This window comes from Accipiter gentilis, chromosome 9 (assembly GCF_929443795.1).
Source record: "Accipiter gentilis chromosome 9, bAccGen1.1, whole genome shotgun sequence".
NCBI classification, from domain to species: domain Eukaryota; kingdom Metazoa; phylum Chordata; class Aves; order Accipitriformes; family Accipitridae; genus Astur; species Astur gentilis.
Window position 1 is genome coordinate 22,266,669 of NC_064888.1, and position 22,214 is coordinate 22,288,882.

The 22,214-nt window shown below is 52.9% G+C and overlaps 1 protein-coding gene across 2 annotated transcripts in view; it reads right to left on the reverse strand.

Moving 5' to 3' along the window:
- Positions 1–8,978: 8,978 nt before the first annotated feature.
- Positions 8,979–22,214, reverse strand: part of LOC126043081 (acyl-CoA desaturase-like) — a 94,672-nt gene continuing 81,436 nt past the window's right edge. For both annotated transcript variants that reach the window (XM_049810979.1, XM_049810978.1), the window contains exons 3-6: positions 19,190–19,320; positions 15,548–15,753; positions 14,004–14,236; positions 8,979–12,763 (exon numbers count right to left, since the gene is read on the reverse strand). In XM_049810979.1, coding sequence (XP_049666936.1) covers positions 12,564–12,763; positions 14,004–14,236; positions 15,548–15,753; positions 19,190–19,320 — 770 coding nt within the window. In that variant the 3' untranslated portion in view covers positions 8,979–12,563. The remainder of the gene's footprint in view (positions 12,764–14,003; positions 14,237–15,547; positions 15,754–19,189; positions 19,321–22,214) is intronic.

Here is a 22,214-nt window from a genome sequence, read left to right on the forward strand (position 1 = left end):
CTTTGCTGGCTGCACAGCAAGGGTCTCCAAAGAAGCCTGGGCTGTAGTTGGTGTGTACCTGGCAAGCCTGAAATTAACACCAGCCAGCAAGCCTGGAGAAAGGATTGTCCATCATCTTGGGTGTCCACAGTGGAGGAAAGTGGTGAGTGCTCTGAAACTCTTCCTAATTCCAGCCCTGTCTTCCTCCCCCCCCATGGAGTCTGACCCTCCAAAGAGGCTCCTGCCCTGAGCAGCCAAAGTGGCTGGGAATAAGGGTTGGGTAAAGGGACACTGTAACAGAGAAGTCTGTGGGCTCCTGATCACCATTACGTGGGCCCTTCCCTACTGCAGGATCCCTCAGGTCTTGTTCCCCGTCTTACCAGGAGGGCTGGCTTTCAGTGCAGCTGGAGCAGCCAGCAGGGAGAGAGGACCCCGTCGGTCTGATCTGCCAGCAGCCTGATGCTCTGACCCATGTCACGGTCAGCTGCCGGGGAACAAGGAGGCACGGGGGGGATCTGACTAGCGTGACCAAGAAAACAGGAGGAGTCCGCTTTCTAGAAGGAACCAGCATGGGGAAACACTCTGAATGAGTAACTTCATTCACCACATAGCATGGTGGGGAAAATTGGGAGTGTTGTGCTGCTGTGCTTGACAGCTAGCTGTGTAGCTATTACGTGTGACAGTGGAGGTGAGGTCGGCAGGCGTGTAGGCTAGCATATGTCGCACGTCTTTACATTGCTGGCATTTTCTGTTAGGTTTCAAAAGCGTTCAGAAGTCCCACACAGAATTATAAATTTAAAACAGGTGGTGGTTTGTGGGTCATATGATAAAAAGTATAAACCAGCAGGAAAGTGTGAAAAGCCCATGCTGACGTGTCAGTAAAGAAGAGTCACTAGCGGTGGACTTGAGTGCTAAGTGAAGTGCTACAGGTTGTTTCACAAAGCCAAGTTTCTTACCCAGCTTATTACAGAGCTGTCATTTGGGAAATCAGAGGCACGTGCAGCCCTTATTGACAGACCGTGCTGTGCATGGACTTTGCTGGGGGTTTGCAGTGCCAAGTGCCTTCTCTTGGTTTTGCTTATGTCACCCTGCCAGCCATGGCAACTGTGCCATTTGTTACCTGTCATGCCCTTAACTGGAATTAGTTCCCACCCCCATTTCCCTGCTGGCTCAGTCAAACAGCTCTTCAGCAGCCAGATTATTTCTCAGCCTCTGTGGCCTGATTCTCGGAGATGGTACTCTCGTAATCGCTATCTTGCAGTAAGAACATTTTTGTATCGGTGTCCCCATCTCCCCCAACAGGAAGAGCTGCCTAACCCTGTCCTCTCAGCCATGGAAAAACTATTGCCAAATACAGGAGGAAGGAGGCACTTTTTCAGTAGTTATAAATCTGGGCTTTTACCAGGAGGTGCTCTACCTGTGCCAGCTAATCTACAGCGTCTCAATATTTTTCACTGAGGATGGGGGGAATTATCTTTAAGGGGGTGGATTATCTTTAAGCTAACTCACTTTCTAAGTGAGCACTGCTCTCTCTTAACTGCTGCACTGGGACCCCCTCATGACCAGGAATGGATTATTTTCTCCCCAGTAGCCTTTTACAGAAGGGAAGCGAGTGCACTTAATAGGCTAATGTGCTCTGAATTGGGGTTTGCATGGAAGATGCAATGCCCGATCCCAGCCTGACGTTATAAATATTTACTGTTTGATGTGCCTTGAGCAGCCCTATGCACTTAAGCATGGCAGTGAACAGCAAGCACATTTCTAAGTATGTGTGCGGTACTACCCTTTGTGCTATGGCTGATGCCACGAGGCAAGGAAAGCTATCTGCCCTGCCTCCTAGAGACCAGAGAAGGTCAGAGGCCATTGCTACTGACACCATACGCTATGCCCAGGCAAACATTTGGGTCAGAAATATCTGTATGTGCTGGCCATGCAGAAGGGATGTGTATCTTTATGGTGTAACTAAAGGGCAAAGAGACTGTCTTCAGCATTCAGTGAGCTTAGAGTTCGCCGGTGCCCCAGCTCAGCGACTGTGCTGCTGGGCGGCAGAGCAGGGCTGAGCAGGAGACAGAGAAGAGTTTCTCCAGCCAGCCAGAAATCTGTTACAGGACAACACTATACTGGGGCTGAACAAAAGTAACTCAGTGGGTCAGGGAAAATTCAGCTGAGCTTGTTACTGACAAAGATGTGTCGGGCAATTAGTGATCCTTGCAGTATGTCCTGTACCTGCTCGGGTAGAAGAAGGAGCTGACAGTAAACATGCTGCTAAGGAATGAAATGTGTCCAGTTCCCATGGCAGAAGCCTTTATTATCAGTCTGTGCTGTTCTGTTAGCTCAAGACATCCAGATGAGGATGCAGGCATAGAACAAACCACATATTAGGAGAGCTGTACCTCAACCCATCAATCATTCAAAAGCATGAAGTATTTAAATGTGCAGTTAGAACCGATTTGAGTCTCTTGAGAGAAAAACCTGTGCATGCACCTCCTGGGAGAGGGTGCTTTAGTTTCAGTGCTTCAGTGTCTCTCACTGCACAGGAGTTGGGTTCTGGCATGGGTTTCTACAGCAGCAAAGGACGGGATACTATTCTGCTCTGGTTTTCCTCAGAGGCTGAGGGATGGCCCGAGGTCCTGCCTTGTGAACCTCACAGAAACCGGAATGGCTGAACTTTAAACCGAGCGGATAAGACAGAAGGTTTCTACCACGGCCACTTGGATTATAACATCCCTAACCACACTCTGGCTTCCCTGTGCTAGATGTGGAACGTGAAGTCTCTCCTCCATAGAGCACTGCAGAAAATCTGGGAAGAAGGAAAGCAGCACCTGTGCCAGTTCCTGGAGGATTAGGAGACCCGCCCGGTATCATGTAAGCAGCCGATAGCAGAGTGGGAACCAAACAAATGCATTAGTAGTGACTCAGACTCCAGGCTGGCCCAGCCCAAGGGGTATAAAACTACATCATGCTTTTGACCAGCTAAATTCCACTGAGGGGACCTCTTGCCAGCAGAAAACGTGGTCATCATAATTGAAACACTGCCTGAAACCAGAAACATCATCTTGGAGGAGGAAAAAAAATGTTTTGGCCATTTTGAAATGTTCTGGTTTGGGTATTTTCAAAATGAAATGCTTCTGGCTTTTGCCTGGAAAAGACTTTTCAGCTGTATTTGTGTGCAAAGGTGCTGATTATGTATATTACGATGGAAGGAGTCAAATGAAAAAGAAAGGAAAGAAAACTCTGTTGAGGCTGAAAGAGAGAACTGCCTCACAAACAATCGACCAGACAAGACAGCTGGGAGATCACAGTTTTTTGTCTGTCTTCAGATAAATTTGAAAAGACTGGGAAGTTTTTCCTTCAATTTTTCACCTTTCTGAATCCAAATGAAAGCTAGTAGTGATATAGATAATTTCTGTGAAACAAAAATTTCCATTTTTGATGCTCCTCTAATACAACCCCTTATGCTCTGCCTGCACATGACTCAGCTTAATTGGAATTGGAGAGACTAGAGACAAAGAAAAATCTCATAAACACAGAAAATAAATCCTGCACAGATATTAAAACAAAGCTGGTGCATTGTTAGTAGTGGTTCTAAAGAGCCTTGATATTTCCTGAAAACTCCCATGTGTCTGCAATGTCTTCCACAACATCAATCCCAGCAAGTTATGTGGTCATTAGTCCAAAGAACATACTCCTTCATTTACGAGTCTGAGATGGGCTCGTTAGTCAGGAGTGGCAAACTGAGTTATGAGCTTCATCCCCAAAGATTCAATATTTATTGTGTGCCATCAGACATCTTGATAATTTGATGGCCGGACTTCAGAAGCTTGGAGTATTAAAAACAAGGCCTGGGGGAAGTGAACTGGAAGATCTGGAAGGAATGACACGGAGGCATAGGAGCGCTGCCTCCAAAGCTGGGTGGGATCCTGGGGCTGTGATTCCAGCCCTCTGTGTCTCCATGCTGCAGCAGGGGCCATCATAAGAGTGGAATTTAGAGCAGGGTAACTCCTGGAAACTATTCCTCATCCCTCTGTACCTGCCTGACAGTGGTGTGACCATTCATACCAATGGTCCATCCTGCCCCCATGTCATGTTCTCCATCAGTGGCAACGGGAAAGGCTGTTTAGGGAGAGCCCGCAAGCCGGGGGGCTGTTGGAGGTCCGCTTTGTCCACAAGTGTTTTGTGTTTGTGTGTGTTAGAGGGCACATCTCTGCTTTTACCATCTGGTTGTGGACCTTGTTTACTGTGAGTCTCTCTAAACCCTTTGTGAACCTGTTGATGCTGTCTGCTGCCACGACATCCTACGGCAACAATTTCCAGAAGTTTATCGCCTCCTGTCTAAAAACCCAAACGTACTCTTATCTGTGAAGCGCATCTAAAATTTTCCAGTTTCAAGTTTCCAGTAATTCTTGAGACATTTTGAACCGCCTTAGCTCCGAACAAGGAAGCTGAGTCACAGACCAAAGCCACCAAGATGCCTCAGATTACAATGTTTCTCGCTCTGAGCGCTCAGAGCCTGTGCTTTTGTGGGTCGCTGCTGGAGAGTTGATGGCTCTCCTCATTAAAATCCAGGTGTGGAACTCATTGCACCAAACTCATCATCTAAAAGGCGGGCATCCAACAACTAGCCCAGGTATCCGTATATAGAAGTTACAGATGCACCACCAGCAGATGATTCACCCGTTTCTAAAACAGGTATCTTGGATTGTTGCTGTGAGTCACTGCAGGAACCGCCTCCCTGTCTCTCTTCACTCCAGAGGGTGCTTATTTAACCAGAGTGGATTTCATACAGAGGTTTAAAATTGCTGAAGTTCGTTGAAACCTGCCCCCACCATCTTTGCCCTGTGAAAAGAGACACCTGACCTCTAAGTCATCTTGGAAGAATTTTGGCTGAAGGGGGATAGTGCACGGGGGTGAGTGCAGGGTAGCCTGATGCTCCGACACCTGCCTGAGGTTGGAAACCACCCCGCCCTCAGTCACGGCGGTAGTTTTTCAGGGCTTCTGAATTAATTGTCTTGGCTTTCTAATGATGCACTTCCCAGTGGTCACCCAAGAACAGTGTACCTAAGCGTAGTTTCTTTGGGATTTGGGGTCAGGCCAAATCTATTTTAGGTGATAAAATGGCAGTTATATGCATATTTGGATCAGCAGTATTTAACTAGGCAGCTAAAAAAGGCGAGGAAGAAGAGCAGTATTATGATTGCATAAGTCTCCTCCTGTTTCGGAATGTTAAAAATCACCCAGACTTGGGCGATTAGCTTAGGAACCGTTAGTTTTATATATCTGTGTAAAAGCGACAGAACGTGAAACCTCTCTGTAAGATGAAGGGACAAGTATTTACGATCATGTTGTCAAAATGACAATTTCGCTTTGTCGGCTGATGAGGTGACTGAAGGTCACCGGCATTTTCAAAAGGGATACGCATTTCTTCTGTTTGAGTGTTAAAGACCAGGGTTTTGTAAAAAGCTATTTTAGGAGAACTGAAAAAAACCTAACCCAAGCGGATGTGTTTGTTACAAAGCCAAATTGGCATGGAACGGCTGTCGTCACTACGGTCTCCATTATGAAATACCGTTTGTTCTGCGAAGTGCTGTATCTTTCCATGCAGTTTAAAAAGAGATAGAAGACATAGTTTCACAGGTTGCTTTTTCAGTTAAGAATTCCAGGTAAGCGAGGATTTGGTTGTTTTCATGTAATGCCAACTTTCAATATACAGTCACCGAATGAGCAGGTGACACCACCACCAGTATTTATGTGTATGAAAGCTGTATTTTTTTACGCTTCTCTCCCAAATCTAAGTGTCCTGCTTTATGATTGATACTTGTGCGTTTATGTACGTATGTGTATTGGAGCGCGACCACGTGTGTCCACACGCATACTGGATTACCATTTCTCGTCCCCTGGAGTTCGTACGCTGTCTTTTCAAAGCTAAAAACAGAGCTCATTTCCACGCGAAAGCCGAGGTGCTCGCGCTTCCCCTGACTCCAGCCTCTGATGCTTCACGAGAAAGCACTAACGCGGGCAGCAGCTGGGGGCGATCGTGCCGAAGTGGAGGGGGTGATGCTCACGAGGGGCAGCAGGCGAGCAGGCAAAGGGCTGCTCCGTCGGAAAGGAAGGGTATCTGCTGCTCTCCTGGCGCCCTGCTCCGTCTCTCTCCGGCAGCCCCCGAGAGGCAGGCGAAGCGGCCGCTGGCAGCGCTGCCCGCAGGCGCCGCTGGGTGGGTGGCTGGGTGAAACCCCTCCGACCGCCGCGGGGCTCAGCGGGCTGGCACGGGGACGCTGCGGAGGCTCGGAGACCACTTCAGGCCGGGCTTTCCCGGGCGGGGGGGGGCGTCACGGCGAGCCCCGGCGTGGGCCGCGGCCCTGCCGAGCGAGGCCGAGCGGGCGCCCCCGCGCCCACCCCCGGAGGTGCGGCGCAGGCGCCGGGGCGCGGATTGGGCCGGGCCGGATCAGACAAGGGCGGCGCGGCGGCGATTGGTCCTGCCTGGGTCAGGAGCTGTAGGCTGTTGTAAACACACGGCCGACGCGATCCCGGAGCCCGTGGGATGACCGGCAGTAACCCTCAGGGAAGCTCAGCCTACTTCTTTTTTTTTTTTTTTTTTTTTTTTTCTTTTTTTTTTTTTTTTTCCCCTCCCCTTTCCTTTTTGTGCACCGTCAGCCGGCTGCGGCTCTGCCGTGGCGGGCGGCCCAGCCAATGGCCCGGGGGGGCTGTGCGTGGCAGGTCCCTGCTCGCCCTCGGCGGCCCAGCCAGGGGCACCGCAAGACGCGGCCTCTCGGGCCAAAGCCGCTTTTGTGCCAGCGGCTCTTTCGAGCCCGAGCAGATGGGGCTCAGCTCCCTTATGTAAGCCGGCACCGCGGGAGGTGGGAGTTTGCGGCGGGTCGGCCGTCGCTAGCGTGGGGTGCGGCCTGCGGGCGCCCCGCTCTCCCGGGGTGCGTGCCGGCACCCACGGTCCTGCTGCTGGCCGTGGCGGCCACGTGCCGGAGCGCTGCCCATCGGGGCAGGGTGGCTGCCGGGCTCCCCAGGAGAAGAGGTGCCTCTGGGGCAGGGCCGAGGCTATTTGGCTGGGCATTAAGCAAATGCCGCCCACTCCGTCCATATGGCGCGCAGGGCTGCTGTGGTGCCATCTCCTCCACCTGCTCCCCTGGGACTTCGTTCACTCCCCCCCCCGGGCCCTGCTCCCCAGGAGGTGCCCACCCCCGGCCCTGCTCCCTTTCTTGGAGGGTAAGCAGCAGCTGCGGGTTTCTCGCTGTGGTGGGAGCCCGGGGCTCGGTGCAGAGCTGGCACCCAGCCCTGCTGCTGGGACCGCTGCCCTCCCTAGGGCAGCCGCCCTGGTCCTGCTCCCAGGGTCCGGGGCTGGGTACACTGGGCTCCTCACAGCTGCGGTCACTGCATCCCAGCTCTGGGGAGGGGGTCGCAGCTGGAACCTGCCCCCCCCCCCCCCCCCCCCGACCATAGTAGCACCTCCTGCGCGTTGTGCCCACAGCGAGAAGATACAGCACAGCCTCCACCTTGGCTGCTGGCAGCCACCAGCGCCAGCCCGCAGCCCTCCCCGCACTCCCTCGGCCGGGTCTGAACAAGCAGGCACTTGTTTGCCTGTCCGCGCCCACCCAGCAGAGCTGGCTGGCGCGTTAACCCTTCGCTTCCCTCTCCTTCCCTGGCGGGTGGGAGATCTTTCGAGAAGCAAAGTCAGGGTGCACTGGAATTGCAGCCCAAATTCATGGATCACATAGGAAAAGTAGGAATACTACTCATGCGTGAAACCCTTCCAGGCAACAGCTCAAAATGCTGAGCTGGCGCCGCTGAAGGGCTTCATAGTATAGGAAAACATATTTTGGGCAGGGGTTTTAATAACAGCCTTTAACAAAGAGGGAGAGGCCAAGATGTGAGTTCCACTCTCACGAAATCCAGACTAGAGGGATCATTAACTTTATTTTTAGGCTTGGCTGAATAATCGGGAGGTTTGAAGATTTGCCTTGCCCGTTTCACTTGTTTTAGGAGGGGCTGTGCTGGGATCAAAAGCGCGCCAGATCATCAGAAGCAGGACCTCTCCGTCACTCCAGGGACGTACTTCTGTGACCAGCTGATGAGCTGGAACATTTAATTTGCTCTTTTCCACAGCTCGGGGCAGCCACACATCCCAGTGCCTGGGCTGGTCACACACCTCCAGGCGGGAAAATGGTGCTGCTGGGAAAGCGCAGGCCTTATTATTTCCGAATAACCCTCTTCTCCCCCTCCCGCGCTCTCTCTCCCCCGCGCTCCGGTTTGCAGCACGCCGGCTCTGGCCGTGCCACCCGAAGGGCTTTCCGGCGGCAGCGGCCACAGCTGGGAACCGAAGCGTGGGCCAGTTTTGCCGAGGCATTCAGCACGCCGGCTGCAAGGGCCGGCAAACACGGGCTGCCTCGGGGGTCCCCGGGTGCTGAACAAGGCCGGGAGTCCCCTCTGCCCGCTCCCGCACGGAGCGAGCTGGCGCTGCGCAGAGGTGGCCTTTTTGGCCGCTACGATCGGATGTTCAAAAGGCGGCTGGGTGGGGGACATCAGTTAAAGTCGGAGCCGGGCCGGGGATTTCCCCCTTCTCCGTTCGCTCCCCTCCAGCCGCCGCCAACGGCGTGGGGAGAGCAGGGACGCTCGCTCCCGCGGGAGGAAAGTTCCCCCTCGCCGGGGTGAACGAACCCGCCTGAGGCGGCGGCGGCCGGGGGGCCGGGCTGCCGGTATTACGTGTTGCGCGGCGTGTGTGCCCGGCGGCCGCAAGGCTCTGGCGAGGGGCCCCGGCGGGAGGTAACCTGCAGTAACCCCGCGGCGCACAGGCAGCCTCGGCGGGGCGCGCCGGCCCGGGCTGCGCGGGGCGGGGGGCGAGAGCCGCCGCGGGCCGCTCCCTCACGGCGCGTCCCGAGCCGCGGCCCTTTCGTTCCCCGGGTCTGCCGCGGGAGAGGCGGCTGTGGGAGCGGCGGCGCACGGCCTTCTCCCTCCCGGCGGGGCAGCGCGGGCGTCGTCACCAGCCCAGCCAGTTTTCACGTAACGTTTTTATTATGAACAAATAAAACTTCAGATCAGCACGACCGCGGCCGTATTAGTAGAAATTACTCCAAAAAGGTTTTTCTTCTCCCTTTCCGGTACACAAAACGGAGACGCTACTATGCAGAAACCCCTAAGCTGGGAAAAATTGTATCCTACTCACATTTCAACAGCGACAGAGCTTAGACGCTGTGCAGATTCAACTTTCCAGTCCTTCCTGAACACCCAACACGTGGGCAGCTGCTCCTCACAGTACCAGCGGGGCTGGGAACGGCTTTGGAAAACCAACCAGGCCGCGCTTCTGCCAGCAGCAGCGCGCGTGCGGGACGTACGCCTTCCTCCTCCGCGCTCGGCCGGTCGGCAGCGAGCCTCAGCGCACCCCAGGGAGGCACGGCGTAACCCCCTGGCACAGACCGGGAACCGAGGCACGGAGAGTTTTCAAGTGACTGACTTTGTCCCAAATGACGCAGTGCGCGAGCAGCGGCGGTGGGAACACGTCCCAGGAGAATGGCTGCTCTAGCCACGAGGTCCCGCTGCTGCCTTCTCTGCTTCCACCTCTCACAGGCTCGTTTAAGCTGAACATACGGATGACGCGCCCAGGATACAAACATGCCACCAAAAATATATATATATTTAGAGGTGTGTGTGTGTATGTTATAGCTCTATATCTCTACCTATATCACAAAATTCTACTTGAGCTGTTGTTGCATCTGTTCCTTAATCTAACCAAAATGCTAACTCCAGTACATTCAAAATCACCTGCACCCACAGTTCCATGTAGGCAATTAAATAATTAAGAAACCCCTCGAATGTTCACAATTCAGAAAAAAAAAAAAAAAAAAAAAAAAGAAAAGAAAAAAATACGGCAAATAGCTGTCAATACTCCTATGTATATTAAAGAAAGATTTAAGGCACCCAGAGATATTTGCCAATCTACCTTTAAAGTGACTGGGCAAACACCAGGACTGTTTGGTTACTGCTCCTCAGCTCCCACGCTAATTCCAGATTCTGGACCCGAATCAGCACTTGACATGTGAAAGGAACCCTTAATGTCAAATCCTGCTTCTCTGCTGAGAGGATGCGAAATAGGGCAGCATGTCACAGCACGCTTCTCTCCGGTAGGGTGTGTCCCGTGACCCCTTAAGGGCACCAGGAGCAAGGAAATCATTCTCCTCATCTTCTCCCCTCCCCACACCCCTTTCAAATTACTGGATGGAACAAATTCATCCTCCCTGGAGACTTCTGTGAATTCAGAGAGGTTCAGACTAGAGCAAAGTCAGCCCCCAATTACAGAGCCAACAGCCTTTCTCTTTTTTTTGGAGGGCTTCTTCTGTTTTCAAGTGGTAGGATACAATTCTAGCCACAACTCCCTTTGCCCCAGCCAGCCACGAGCCTCAGAGCACCAAGGATGCCGCCTCCTGACGCTGGGAGCTGAAGGGCTCCCTGCGCCATTCCTCCCTGTTGTACCTCTCGGCTGGAGACCACCTCGCTCCCAGTGGCTCAAAACCTGGAAGGGTCCCATTGCTGAGCAATAACAGGGCCACGGTGGTGGTGGCGGGCAGGGGAAAGGAGAGGAGAAGGACTTCTTTTCTGAGTAACGAGCGTGCTCTTGTTGAGGAGAACATCACAGAGCTGTCCTGGCTCCTGGCGAGTTTCACAGCAGCAGGAAAAAGCAAAGCTGCAGAGACTTGCTCCCGTGAAGCTTGCCCGGCTGCTATCTGGCAAAGCTGAGGCGAGGAAGTTGGCATCCACTCTCTCTGCCCTCCCTGCCCTGCCTGAATAAGGCAGATGCTGCAAACCCCGCTCCAGTATCACCTCGTTCCGGCCACCTCTTGTGCGTTCCTCCGGCTCCGTTTGGTGCATTTAAGCAACAAAAACAAGACTATTGCTACAACTACTACTACTACTAAAAATTAATAACAATGGGGAGAGTTAAGGGGGGAAAAGAGCACATTCAGCCCAGTGAGGGGCTCAGGGCCATGATGCCCAGAACCTAGCCCACCACCTGAACTCAAGCTGCGGTCTCTGCAACTTGCAGGAAACAACACCCACAAGGACTTTTTTCCCCAGCACACCCTCCAGCTGCGTGCCCACGTCAGCTCGGTGATATAACTGACCTTTCCGCAGGCTCAGCCGCCCTCGCTGCCTGCCTCGCCAGCGAAGGAGCAAGGTGGCGAGATGGCTCGCCAAGGGGGCTGGGAGGCAAGCTAAGGGACTAACGAGGAGCTGCTTTCGCCTCCCCCTTCCCGCCCCCTCAGAGGAGCCGGGAATGACAAACCACCCTGGGGGACCCTGGGCAGGAAAGCCCAGAGGTGGCTCGCACTGGTGGCAGTGTCTCACCTCGGAGGTCTTGGCTCCCTCGAGTCCCCCCATGCCGCCTGGCCCCGCGTCGGTGTTTCTCAGGCACTTGTTAATCGACTGAGCGGAGCCCCCAGGGATGGAGAGACCTGCTCCCGCGGACACCCTCACCCCTCCCTATGCCTGTAGCCCCACCCCTGCGCTCAGCACAGGATGCGGATCCGCAGGGCGGGCACGGACACCAGGACATCTGCCTGCCACCCAGCGGGGACCCCGTTCCTCCAGCACACAAAGCAGCTGAGCTCAGCGATGGAGCTTTGGTTTACATCCTTCTCCCCCTCTCCATTTTGGCAAAGGCCTGTTTCCCGGCAAAAATCTCAGTGGCGGCAGCGAACAAAACCACCCCAGGCTGGTGCCACCGCCACCGCACGGCAGCCAGTGGCACACCCCTCTGTCTGTCCCCCTTCTCACTGTGGCTCTCCAAAGGGGCCACGGAGCCCAGAGCCAGGCTCTGCCTTCAGTCCCTGGTGGTGTGGGGCACAGCGGGCAGTGCAGAGAGGGAGGCTGTGACACCAGACGGAGGAGGTAATAAGGTCACCTAGGCTCCCCCTCCAGTGCCCGCTGCTGCCACCAGACCCCCACCCCCCTGCCCCAGCTTGGGAGAACACTTCCCAAGAGACATCTTGGAAAGAGACAACTCTTTCCGGTGGCAAGGGAAGGGAACGGGGCTGCTTTTCCCCTGCAGGGAGAGCAGTTTAGCCATGCCACGTCTGTCGGCAGCCCTTGAGAAAGGAAGAGGGACAGAGGAAGGAATCTGGGGGGGGAAGGTGGCGGGGAGAGAGTCACTGACTTTGGCTCAGCTCTTCAGCTGGCTGGTACAGGCTTCCCTTAACCCCATGGTACGTAGCCGGCTGCGATGAGCCGCCCCGGGCTGCTTCCTACCAGCTCCTCTGCCAGGGAGAGACCGGGACGATGTGAAGTGGGAGGCGTGGTAGAGGGGCTGGAGAGAGTGAATGGAAAGGAGAAGGAGAGGAGGGAAAGGGGTGGCCTTGCGTTATAAAGGCAGAGTCCTAGATCTTAAATACATCACGTAAAATACAGTGTGGGAGGGGGGTTAAAACTCATTATCCTTACCTTAAGCAAACTGGTAGCATTATTCAGTAGTTAGTAAACAGAACATTAAACCTTTGTCCAGCGTGTTCAGAGGGGTGAGGAAAGGAGAAAGGGAGAAAAAAGGAGGAAGGAGAGGTGTGGATGTGTGTGCGAAGGGGAGCAGGAACTCAGCCACTCTTGTGACTCCCATCTCCAGTCCGCATTTTCCGAGCCAGGATGACCTCCTTTGAGACTTTCTTGCGATCGCTGGCCAGCCCCAGGAAGCACATGAGGTCGATGAAGGCTGTGGTTAAGTTGAAGCGCCAGCCAAACTCACTGGTGGAGTAGTCGTAGGGGAAGGTGTGGTGGTAGTTGTGGAAGCCTTCTCCTGAAAAACACGACTGGGGTGAGGCAGAGCTCCAGGTGATGGGCCCTTCACCTTGGCCCAAAGCACCACATTCCTGAAACAGGCTCTGGATTGAGTCCAGGCTTCTCTCTCCTCTCAGCCCAATTTCACCTCTCTGCAATCTACCCCACCTCATTTGGGCAGGTCCAGCACGCCCAGGCTGGCCCAAATGAGGCAACGACAGTCACAGCGGACCTATGGTGCTTTAGAGGAAAATGAGCGTGTGGCAAGGAACCGAGAAAGGCCCGGGCTCACCGACTGCACCGAAACACCGGCGGAATCCTAACGGCTTTTCCTCTGCCACCACGAGAAACCTTCTAGTATTGGTTGAGCTACCAGCTAGACCTGCAGCAAGTTCCCAGCAAGCCAGGCCAATCAATACTCCTACACCACTGGCAGTCCTAATGCCAAATCCAACAGGCATTTCCATGTGGGAATAATGCAGACAGACTTCTACTAAGCAATCTACCCCAGTCAGCCAGCCACCCTCTGCTCTGGACACTGTCAATGCTGGCTTCAGTGCTCACCCCTTCAGTGACATCGCCTGGACTCCTGCTCCTACCCGCCCCCCCCCTCCCCGAGCCTTTGCAGTTCACATCCCTCCCTACTAAAAATCCAGGAGCAGATCCTTCCGTGGTGGAAATCAGTGCAGCCCCAGTGATGTACAGTGATGCAAACCAGCTGAGGATTTGGGCTTGGGACAACAGATCAGGGCAAATGCTGACCCTGGGATGTACTCTCCTAGGTCCCCAAAATTTCAGGAAAGCACATGAGATGATCTGGCTTGTCTCATCCTCAAGTACCCCCAAAATCACCAGCTGCCCTGACAACATGTCCAAATGCGCATCTGCTGGTTTTCAAGTTGACAAATCTAAGACAGAGAAGCAGAGCCTACAGCACACGTTTTTCAGTCTGGTGAACGGGGCAGAGAGACCTTCGAGCAGGGTAAATAAAATACTGCTGTTGAGATAAGGAGGTGCTAAGTATAGCAGAGTCCTTTCCAGCCTGGAGAGAGGCTGGTGGGAGCTGATAAGCCCACTGCCCTTATGTACTCACTGACCAGCCTGGGAAACACCCCTAGGTGCAAAGGCTGGAGGGGAAGAGTGCAGGGGCAAACAGGGACACCCGGATTCACAGAAATTCCTAGAAGCAGCTGCAGCCCCAAGGGGCAGTCCCCGCTCTACAGTCTACCCGCAGCAAAAGACACGGACGCTGAACGTACCTAGGGCCCCCAGGCTGACCAGGGGGTTCTCCCGTGGGTTGATGTGCTGATCGTATGGCCGGTTGCCAAACATGTGAGCAGCACTGTTCACTAGCCAAGCGGCATTGAGCGCTACGGCGTAGCGCAGGATGGCTGGAATGAAGAAGCTGATGATGATGGATTCGTCCCAGAAGTACCAGGGCACTAGAGTGGGCAGGGTGAAGCACAGCAACACCACTGAGGGCTTGTAGTATCTGGAAAAGAAGGGACCAGAAGGAAAGTGCTCAGTGGCAGAGGCAGGACAGGACTGGGTGGTTCAGTCCTCCCTTTGGAGGATTCACGCTCAGCTATACAGGGAAAAATCAAGTGCAGAAATACCTCACCCCTGAGCCCTGCATCTTTTTCCCTGGGTGTGCAGAAGCCATGCCTGGAGACTCCAGAGTCTTATCACCGGGCAGGAGACTCAAACTGAAGTCCTGCTCTCCCCGTCTCAATCTCACATGTGCACAAAGCAATGTCGCCATCACCATGAGTCCAGACACCAGCTGCTGCTTTTAGCCTCATCTGCCATTTGCTTCTCAGCTATGCTGGTTCCCATAAAGGCAAGCCCGTGCTTGCAGAGTCCCACAGAAGGTCCCTTCTCCGGCTCTGGCCCAGCGCTGCAACTCTTCCTTGCAGACTTGGCCCTGCCTACCAATACACCCCATCAACAAGTGCAAGCGAGGGACACTTGCGCCATCAAACAGACGAGCATGTGGGGTCTCTCACACTAGAGCGAAGGGAGTAGAGGAAGCCGAACCACTCTGACGAGCCACAAGAAAAATCCCAGGCACAAAAAGGAGGGAAGCCATAAATCTTGCTTGGTTTGTGTGGGACAGAACTAGGGACCTCCTGAGTGAGGGTGGTTGCTATATGGGGTCAGTCCCCCATCCCTGCAACCCTGGTGACAGGCTCGCCTTCTCTGGGGATCAGTCCCAGTGTAGCCCCAGACAGCTGAGAGATAGCCCATGCAAGAGGCAGCAGTGAATCAAGACTGTCCTTCCCAGTTACTGTCTCCCCGACATCCCCATTTTCAACTCCTCTTTCACCACACTGTTCCCAGGAGGCTCTTGGGAGAGGGGTAGAGGCATGGCCTCAAAGTATAACACAACATCGCCAAGGATGGCCCGGAGGCACCTGTGGGTGGGCTCTGGGCCAGCTAAAGCAGCAGCTGGGCTGTGGGCAGGCAGGCGTGGAAGTGCTTTGCGGTGGGAAGCTCAGCCTGCTGCTGGCTGGCAAGATGCTACAGGGTAGGCAGGCAAGAAAGGTGTGTGGGAGGGCTGGAGGTAGCACTAGCTCCTAAATACTTCCTATAGAGCTCCTAAACACTTCCTATAGGAGAGGCACAGCTCATTTCTCACAGTTCATCCCACAGCAAAGCCTCGGGCAGACCCAAGACTCTCATTCTCAAATGACGCCCTCAATCCCCTCATGCTCCATCGAAGGCGCTTGGGGTCCCTAGCCCATTTGCAGAGTCCCTGCTCTATCCCACGTGGCTCCGTGCTGGGGCTGACCCCACCACTCACCTCCGCTGGAACATCACCACTTTGTCAGCCTTTATGTCGCTCAGGTCCAGCTTCTGGCCCTTCTCTATGACATCGGGGTGCTTGCGCACCAGTAGCCAGCCGATGTGGGAGAAGAAGAAGCCCCGCATGGCATTGTGTGGGTCCGCGTCTGTCTCGGAGAACTTGTGATGGACGCGGTGGTCCCGGACCCACTCGTAGATGTCATTCTGCAAGGCAACAGGAGTGGAGACTTAGGGCCAGCGCTGGAGACATTCCCTTCAAATCAACAAAAGGGTCTAAAACATTTAGACACCTAAATACCACTGACGTGAACTCCTATCAGTCATTTTGTCTTTCATTAGGGCTTGGGGTTTTTGGCTTTTAAAACAAAGGTTAGGGTCGTCTTTGCTCAACCACTTCCAATTTTCTTTGAAATCTGCTTCTTTGGTGGGCTGCCCTTCCTCTTTTGTTTTTAATTGGCTAACTTCAGGCTTTGGTTGGCACATCCTCTACAGCATCACAGGCTCTGACTGCTCAGCCGGTTCTCCCACCCCTGCAACAGCCAGCCCCCATTGGCCAGTCAGTGCCTCCTCCCTCACGCGCTCCGCTCTTGTCGGTCACTTGTCCCCATCCCTACATGGTGCCAGCGGGGATCGATCAACCTGCCCCTTCCCTTCGGCCTGACGTTTTCCGTGGGTCAACCTGCCTTGCTTTTCCTGGGATTGCCAAATCAGACCTGTTTGACTTGAGGGGCGAGGGTTTTTTTAACTTCTGTTTTTCCCATTGGAAACCAGTTTTAAAATTGAGGCCCCTCTTCAGAAATAGAATAAACGCACCGCTTCCATGACAGTTATCAAAAAAATACGCCCCTTCAGCCCCATAGCTGTTCCATTTAAGCTGCAAAATCAATAGTTTGGGAAACGTCAAAGCTTACATTTGGCCAGTTTTAAGAATAGATTTTAATGAGCCTGTGCTCATTCCTTTACACCACGATTTCGGTGTGCTTAAAAGCCATTTATTACACCATCCTAGAAAACATGAAACGGAGATCCAAGCACGCCTCTATTGCCCGTATTACGCAAGAGGCTCCTTAATCTCCTAAGTACACAGGACTTTTCCTCAAAACACTTTGAAGGTAGGGAAGTGGCATAATCATCCCTGTTCCTTGCCTGGAAAGACCAAGTGACTTAGCCGCGCAGGGAGCCTGTAGCAGAGACACAACTCCTCAAGTCCATCTCAAGGGCTGTAACCACTCCTCCTCCAATTGAGATAAAATGATTTACCTGCAGGCCACGCAATAAGGCAATGATAGACACGGGCCAGGATTCAACTCTCACTTGCTTCCAAACACTGGGAACTGCTGCCTGCCTTCCAGCCAAATCCTGAGCACCTCCAAGTATCACCAGCCCTCACTGTTGTTAGCCAGAGCTCGGTCACTCAGAGTTCCCCCAGAAGAGGGTGGCCCAGCAGCCTTCCCTATCCAGTAAGCAGAGAAACACAACCAGTACCCATGCTGGAAATGTTTCACCTGTGACCCAAAGCCTCTTTCACATTCCAGACCCTACACAGCATCACGTAACATGAGAAGGCCCAGCCTGAAAGCCGTCAGACAGCTTGGCCTTCCCCATCTGGGGAGGCTTTCCCCATCTCCTGGAAATCCTTCTGCTAGAGGCAGAAGGCACAAATTTGGCAAGAGACCAGGTACCGCAGCTGGAGCGTGGTACCACCTCATCCACCACACCCTGTGCACAAACACAAATCAAGGGTCTCAAAGCTGAAAAGTCAGTAACTTGACCCAAACTTCAGCACGTTCTCTTTTCCACAGATCTTCTTTTGGGACCACCTCTAACTGCAACTCCGTCTGAAAATCATGGCTTTCTGAGACCAGCAAGCAAAGCCTAGGAGAACGCCTCCTTCCTTGGGAGTTTCCAGCTACAGGCTATAACCAGGAGAGCTTCTGCTGTGCTGCAGCTGCCTGGTCTTGCAGGTGGAGGAGCCGACTAGGGGCAGAATTCCCAACTTTTCTGAAATCACAAGCCACAGGTCTCTGAGCAGCCAACAGGCCTTTTCTGGAGGACCTCAGATAAGACAATCTATAGTCTTCTCTGGCCTTCAAAGTCACCGGTCTCATCTTAGACCTGCTGCTACTAAGAGGAATGAGATAGATTGAAAATAAACCTTCTCTTGATCTCATTGAAAGTAACTATTTAAAAAAAGAAAATCCATGGGAAATGGTACTGAATTTTCAGTAAAACTTTGGATTAGTTCCTATTGAAGCCGAAATATCTGTCTGTCTCTCATCTTTGTCTATTCCTATCCCCTACAGCAATAGCTCAGCAAATTCTTTCCCCCTCTGCCCTATAACCCTGTGAAAGATGGTCTTTGTACGGGACTAGCCAATACACAGCAACCCATCCCATTCCCTTGCTGAGTGCTGGACCAGGAATCAGCAGCTTGGTCCTTCCTCTTCCTCACGAGAGACTCTGGTGGTTTGGTATTGAGAGAGAATAGGAAAGTCAGTGGTGTTTTAGAAAGTTTTTCAAGGCTGAAACAACCCATCCCCACCCTGTTCTGATTAAATGTCAAGGAAGTGCTATCCTCTATGGCTACACAGGGGAGAAAGGAAGATGACGTCTCTGAAATACCTGGTCCACTTGGGCTTTACCCTTCCCCCATACCTCAGCTAGAGAATTACTTAGCGGCACAGCACTGATACTTTTCTGTTCACCTTCTTGCAGCAGAAAGCGCTGCACCCTGCCACCCTCCCAAGTACCTTCTACACACGAGCAAGCCTGCATGAAGCCCCTTCAAGTACAGTTGGAGGACAGAGTCCCGTGAGAGCTGCCTCACAGCAGCAAACCCAAGAGACCCCCAGGATTTTTCTCTGCCATGCCAATCTGGGGTTTCACTCTGACTTCTTCTAAAGGGCCATCTCTGCTACTTTCTACAGTCCCTAAGGACTTCCCAGTTTGTTTCCTTTGTGGACTGTGAAGTGCTCTCCTGAGCGTTTAGGCAATATCATGGGGTGCTCATCGGCTGCCTGCAGCCACTTGCGCCACTCTGAATGGGCCCAACCCTTCTCTCCTTGAAACATCACTGACCTGTGATGACTCTCTGGAAGCCAGTGGTGTGATTTGTAACAGGGTTATTCCTAAGTATCACTCTTCTGAAACAGAGAAGCATCGCCCTAACTGCATAATCTCAACAAGTTCTTGGTCCTTCTGCAGCAGCAAATTCCACAGCCTGGCTCCCTGGGCTGTGCAGATATCTCCCCTCTTACCGGCCATGCAGCAAGAGGAGGGTGAGGCAACACCAGGAGAGCACTTAGTACTTCCACACCTCTTTCACAGGACCTGGAGCAAGCACAGGGTGACCACACCTCGAGGGAAGGGTACGTTCCTGCTCTGGAGAGCTTTCCTGCCCCTGGTCTTGGCCAACAGTCCTCTCCCCACCCGGTTTGTCTCAGCGTCACCCTCTGATGGGACAAGGTGAAGACAATGAGATGGACTCCAGCACCGCAGTGTCACATGGTAAGGGCAGGTTGTTTCCTAACAAGAGGTAGTAGGAGAAAGGAACCTCTCCGCCAGCCTGTCCCATATCTGAGACAGGGTTTCAGGGGAGCACTTCCTTCTGAGACCAGCAGCACACTGAGGAGGTGCTTACCTGGAAGGCCACAGAGTTTGCAATAGTCAAGAAGATCCGCAGGGGCAGCGTGGCTTTGTAGGACCGATGGCTCCAGAGGCGGTGAGATCCAGCTGTGATCCCCAGAGCGCTCACCACGAAACACAGAACGGCTGGACAGGAAAACCAAAAGTGTTGGAGCAGTTAGAGCAAGTCAGCCTGCAGCAAAGTCTCAGGCAGAGCAACACGCAGGCAGGCCTTCCCCCAAAGCTCTAGAAGCAAGAGAGGAACCCATGGAAAGCACAGACTGCGGCAATAAAAATCAATGTGAGAGTGCCCCAGCTACCACAGGCTTCCGAAGCAACATGGGGCAAATCACTTCAGCTCTTCATCTCTGACAAGGGAGGAGGCTCCCCCTTACAAGAGTTGTCACAAGGGTTGGTGCTTCAGCATAATAGTGCCATCTGTCATGGTGCAGGGTTATCAAAATTGTATGAAGCGACCGCTTCCATATAGCCCTGTGGTAACAGCTCTGCAGTCCACCAGGGAACAGCTCTCCTTTTTCCTCCCACCCCAAAAAATCAAGGGTCTTGCTTTCCTATCTCACCACTGCTCACTAAATCTCTTTTGCATTCTTTTCACCTAGAAGTGGTAGATGGTCTTATATTTCTTCAGGGGGACAGCTCAAGCCCAGGGTTAAGCTTCTCTTCTGCTCCCTTTCTAAGCAGAAGCTGGCTAGAAGAAGATCTAACCTACCATCCCACTGAAGCCTGGGCTTCACCTTCAACTCCACCACCGACTTAAAATGTGCCCAGAGGCTCCTGTTCCCAGGGGCTTTTTGATCCCCGCTCTGCTCAGCTCCTGCACCATTTACGGAAGGGAATTCCCAGGCCAACAACTCACTGCAAGTCGTGCCCGGGGCAGAGGCAGGCGTTGCTGGGCCCAGCTGAGTTTCGAGGCTGCTTCATGCGGTCCCTCTCCACGCAGGTCAGAAGGAATTCCTTGCCCCTCTGGCAGCTAGTAAAAACCCACATCCCTCTCCCTCTGGATCGCGTGTTTATGTCTGCCCTGGTCTGTGTGTTCCCACACGTCTTCCTGGGACCTCTGGAATTTAGCCTGGGTTCCAGCATCTGGTCTTAGAACTCAAGTGGAGAAAAGACCCCCATAGGGTCGTAGCAGCATTACACTAGGAAGCTGGGGAGAAGAAGAAAATTGCATCTGAAAATCAACTCTTTCTCTAGGAAGGAAGGGTCAGGAAGTTTGGCACCAAGACGGAGCGCACTCAACAGCTGGTTTGCCCTGCAAGTTCAGACACCGAGAGGGAAGGGCGCACATCTGCGCATAGGTCAACTGATCCACCTTCAGCCCCCTCGGGGAAGGGATGCCTTCTTACCAGTCCCCCAGGGGAAACTCTTGCTTTGTTATAAATTTGCAGATTTCAGCCAATTGGATCAATCATGAAAACAGCTCCTTATTCTTACACGTAAACCCCTGGATAGGAATCACTGGTATGCTTGACGATACCATTCAGTCCAGCCAAATGGCTCTAATCAAGCTTATCCTGAACCCAGAAAATAGACACTCTGCCAGAAACTTGTCTGGAATCAGAGATCCGAGACATGCGCAAGGCACCACGGCCCTGTTCTTTCATTCAGAATAATCCAGGCTTTATTTCCTATCGTCTCTTGCTCTCTCTTCCTTCTGTCACCTCCTTTTTGTTTTTCTACATTCCAAACCTAATCTCTTATCCGCTAAAAGCTGGTTGCGGCTGATTTAACACCCTCTTCTGGCCCCTTAAACTTGCACGAACCCTTCTCACTCCCATACCGCTGTATAACAGCGACCATCCCTGTCCGCTGATCTGACCGTGACTTCCCATCTTCATCTTCTCCCTTGGCTTCTCTGCCTGCTGCCGAATGCAGTGCAAGCCTCAGACCAGCACACCTCCGCCTCGTGTCGCCCAGCACCTCTGCGGTCTCTCGGAGGAGCCAAGCAGTCACTGGTCATAGCCGATTTATAGGGCACCAAGAGGAATGAACATGCATGCAAATGCAGCAGGATCCGGCCTTTGCAAGAGACAATGGAGCTAAGCAAAGCTCGTAAAGCTGGCCAAGCCTGGAAAGGGAGAGGGGAGGGATGCTGGAGCAGGGCTTTTCGTTCAGGTCTCCCTTTGGCCTTACTGACAGGAAAGTACTTATGCTGGACACCTTGAAGGTCTCACCCAGCCCTACAACGCTGACTTGAAAGTTACGAAGCAGCTCATGAGCGGTTGGTTCCCCGTTGGGTTTAGATTTTAAGACGCATTTTAAATCAGTCACTATCCCCACAGATTCATACACAAGAGCAAACCTTGAAAAAGCACCTAACGGATTCACAGAACCTCTCTGGCCTCAGACACCGCAAAAACAAAGAAACCAGCTCCTGGATGGTTCAGACATTTCCTACTAGCGGCAGAAGTGTGACTCACCACTATTCTCCCTTGAATGTAAGCTGCTGTACCCTGCAAACCACGTTTCATAAAACCTCTGGGCAACTTTATAACTACGGTGCACGCCTCAGTAGCTGAGGTAGATTTCCGAGGGTGACAAACAGCTTATGGCAGAGCTGAGAGCAGCATCCAGGAGTCTGGATTTAACTGCCAACCTATACAGACTCCATGAAAAACACTGGACAGGGAGTCCATGATAAGCAACAGAATCCAGCGGGTTCATCCCTGCAAACAGGTACAATGATGATCATTGCATAGTCAGGGCATCAGCATCTCGGAAGAAGAAAAGCTCCTCCAAGATCATCCACTAGGAATGAAATTGGAAAGAGAGCGGAGAAGGTGAAATAAAGTAGCACAGACTTGCACGGCTGCCTGCGATGCTGCCCCAAACTGAAGGACTGAGGGACTCCATCAGCTGACGTTTCAAAGTCATCTTCCACCGTGCTTTGAAGTATCTGAGATCCAAAAGATTGTCAACTCATAGGTGATGTTCCCAATGACCCGTTCAACTGGAATACAAAGAATTATGACCACTGGCAGTAATACGTACTCAGTGCTCGAAAACATTCCAGATTCAGT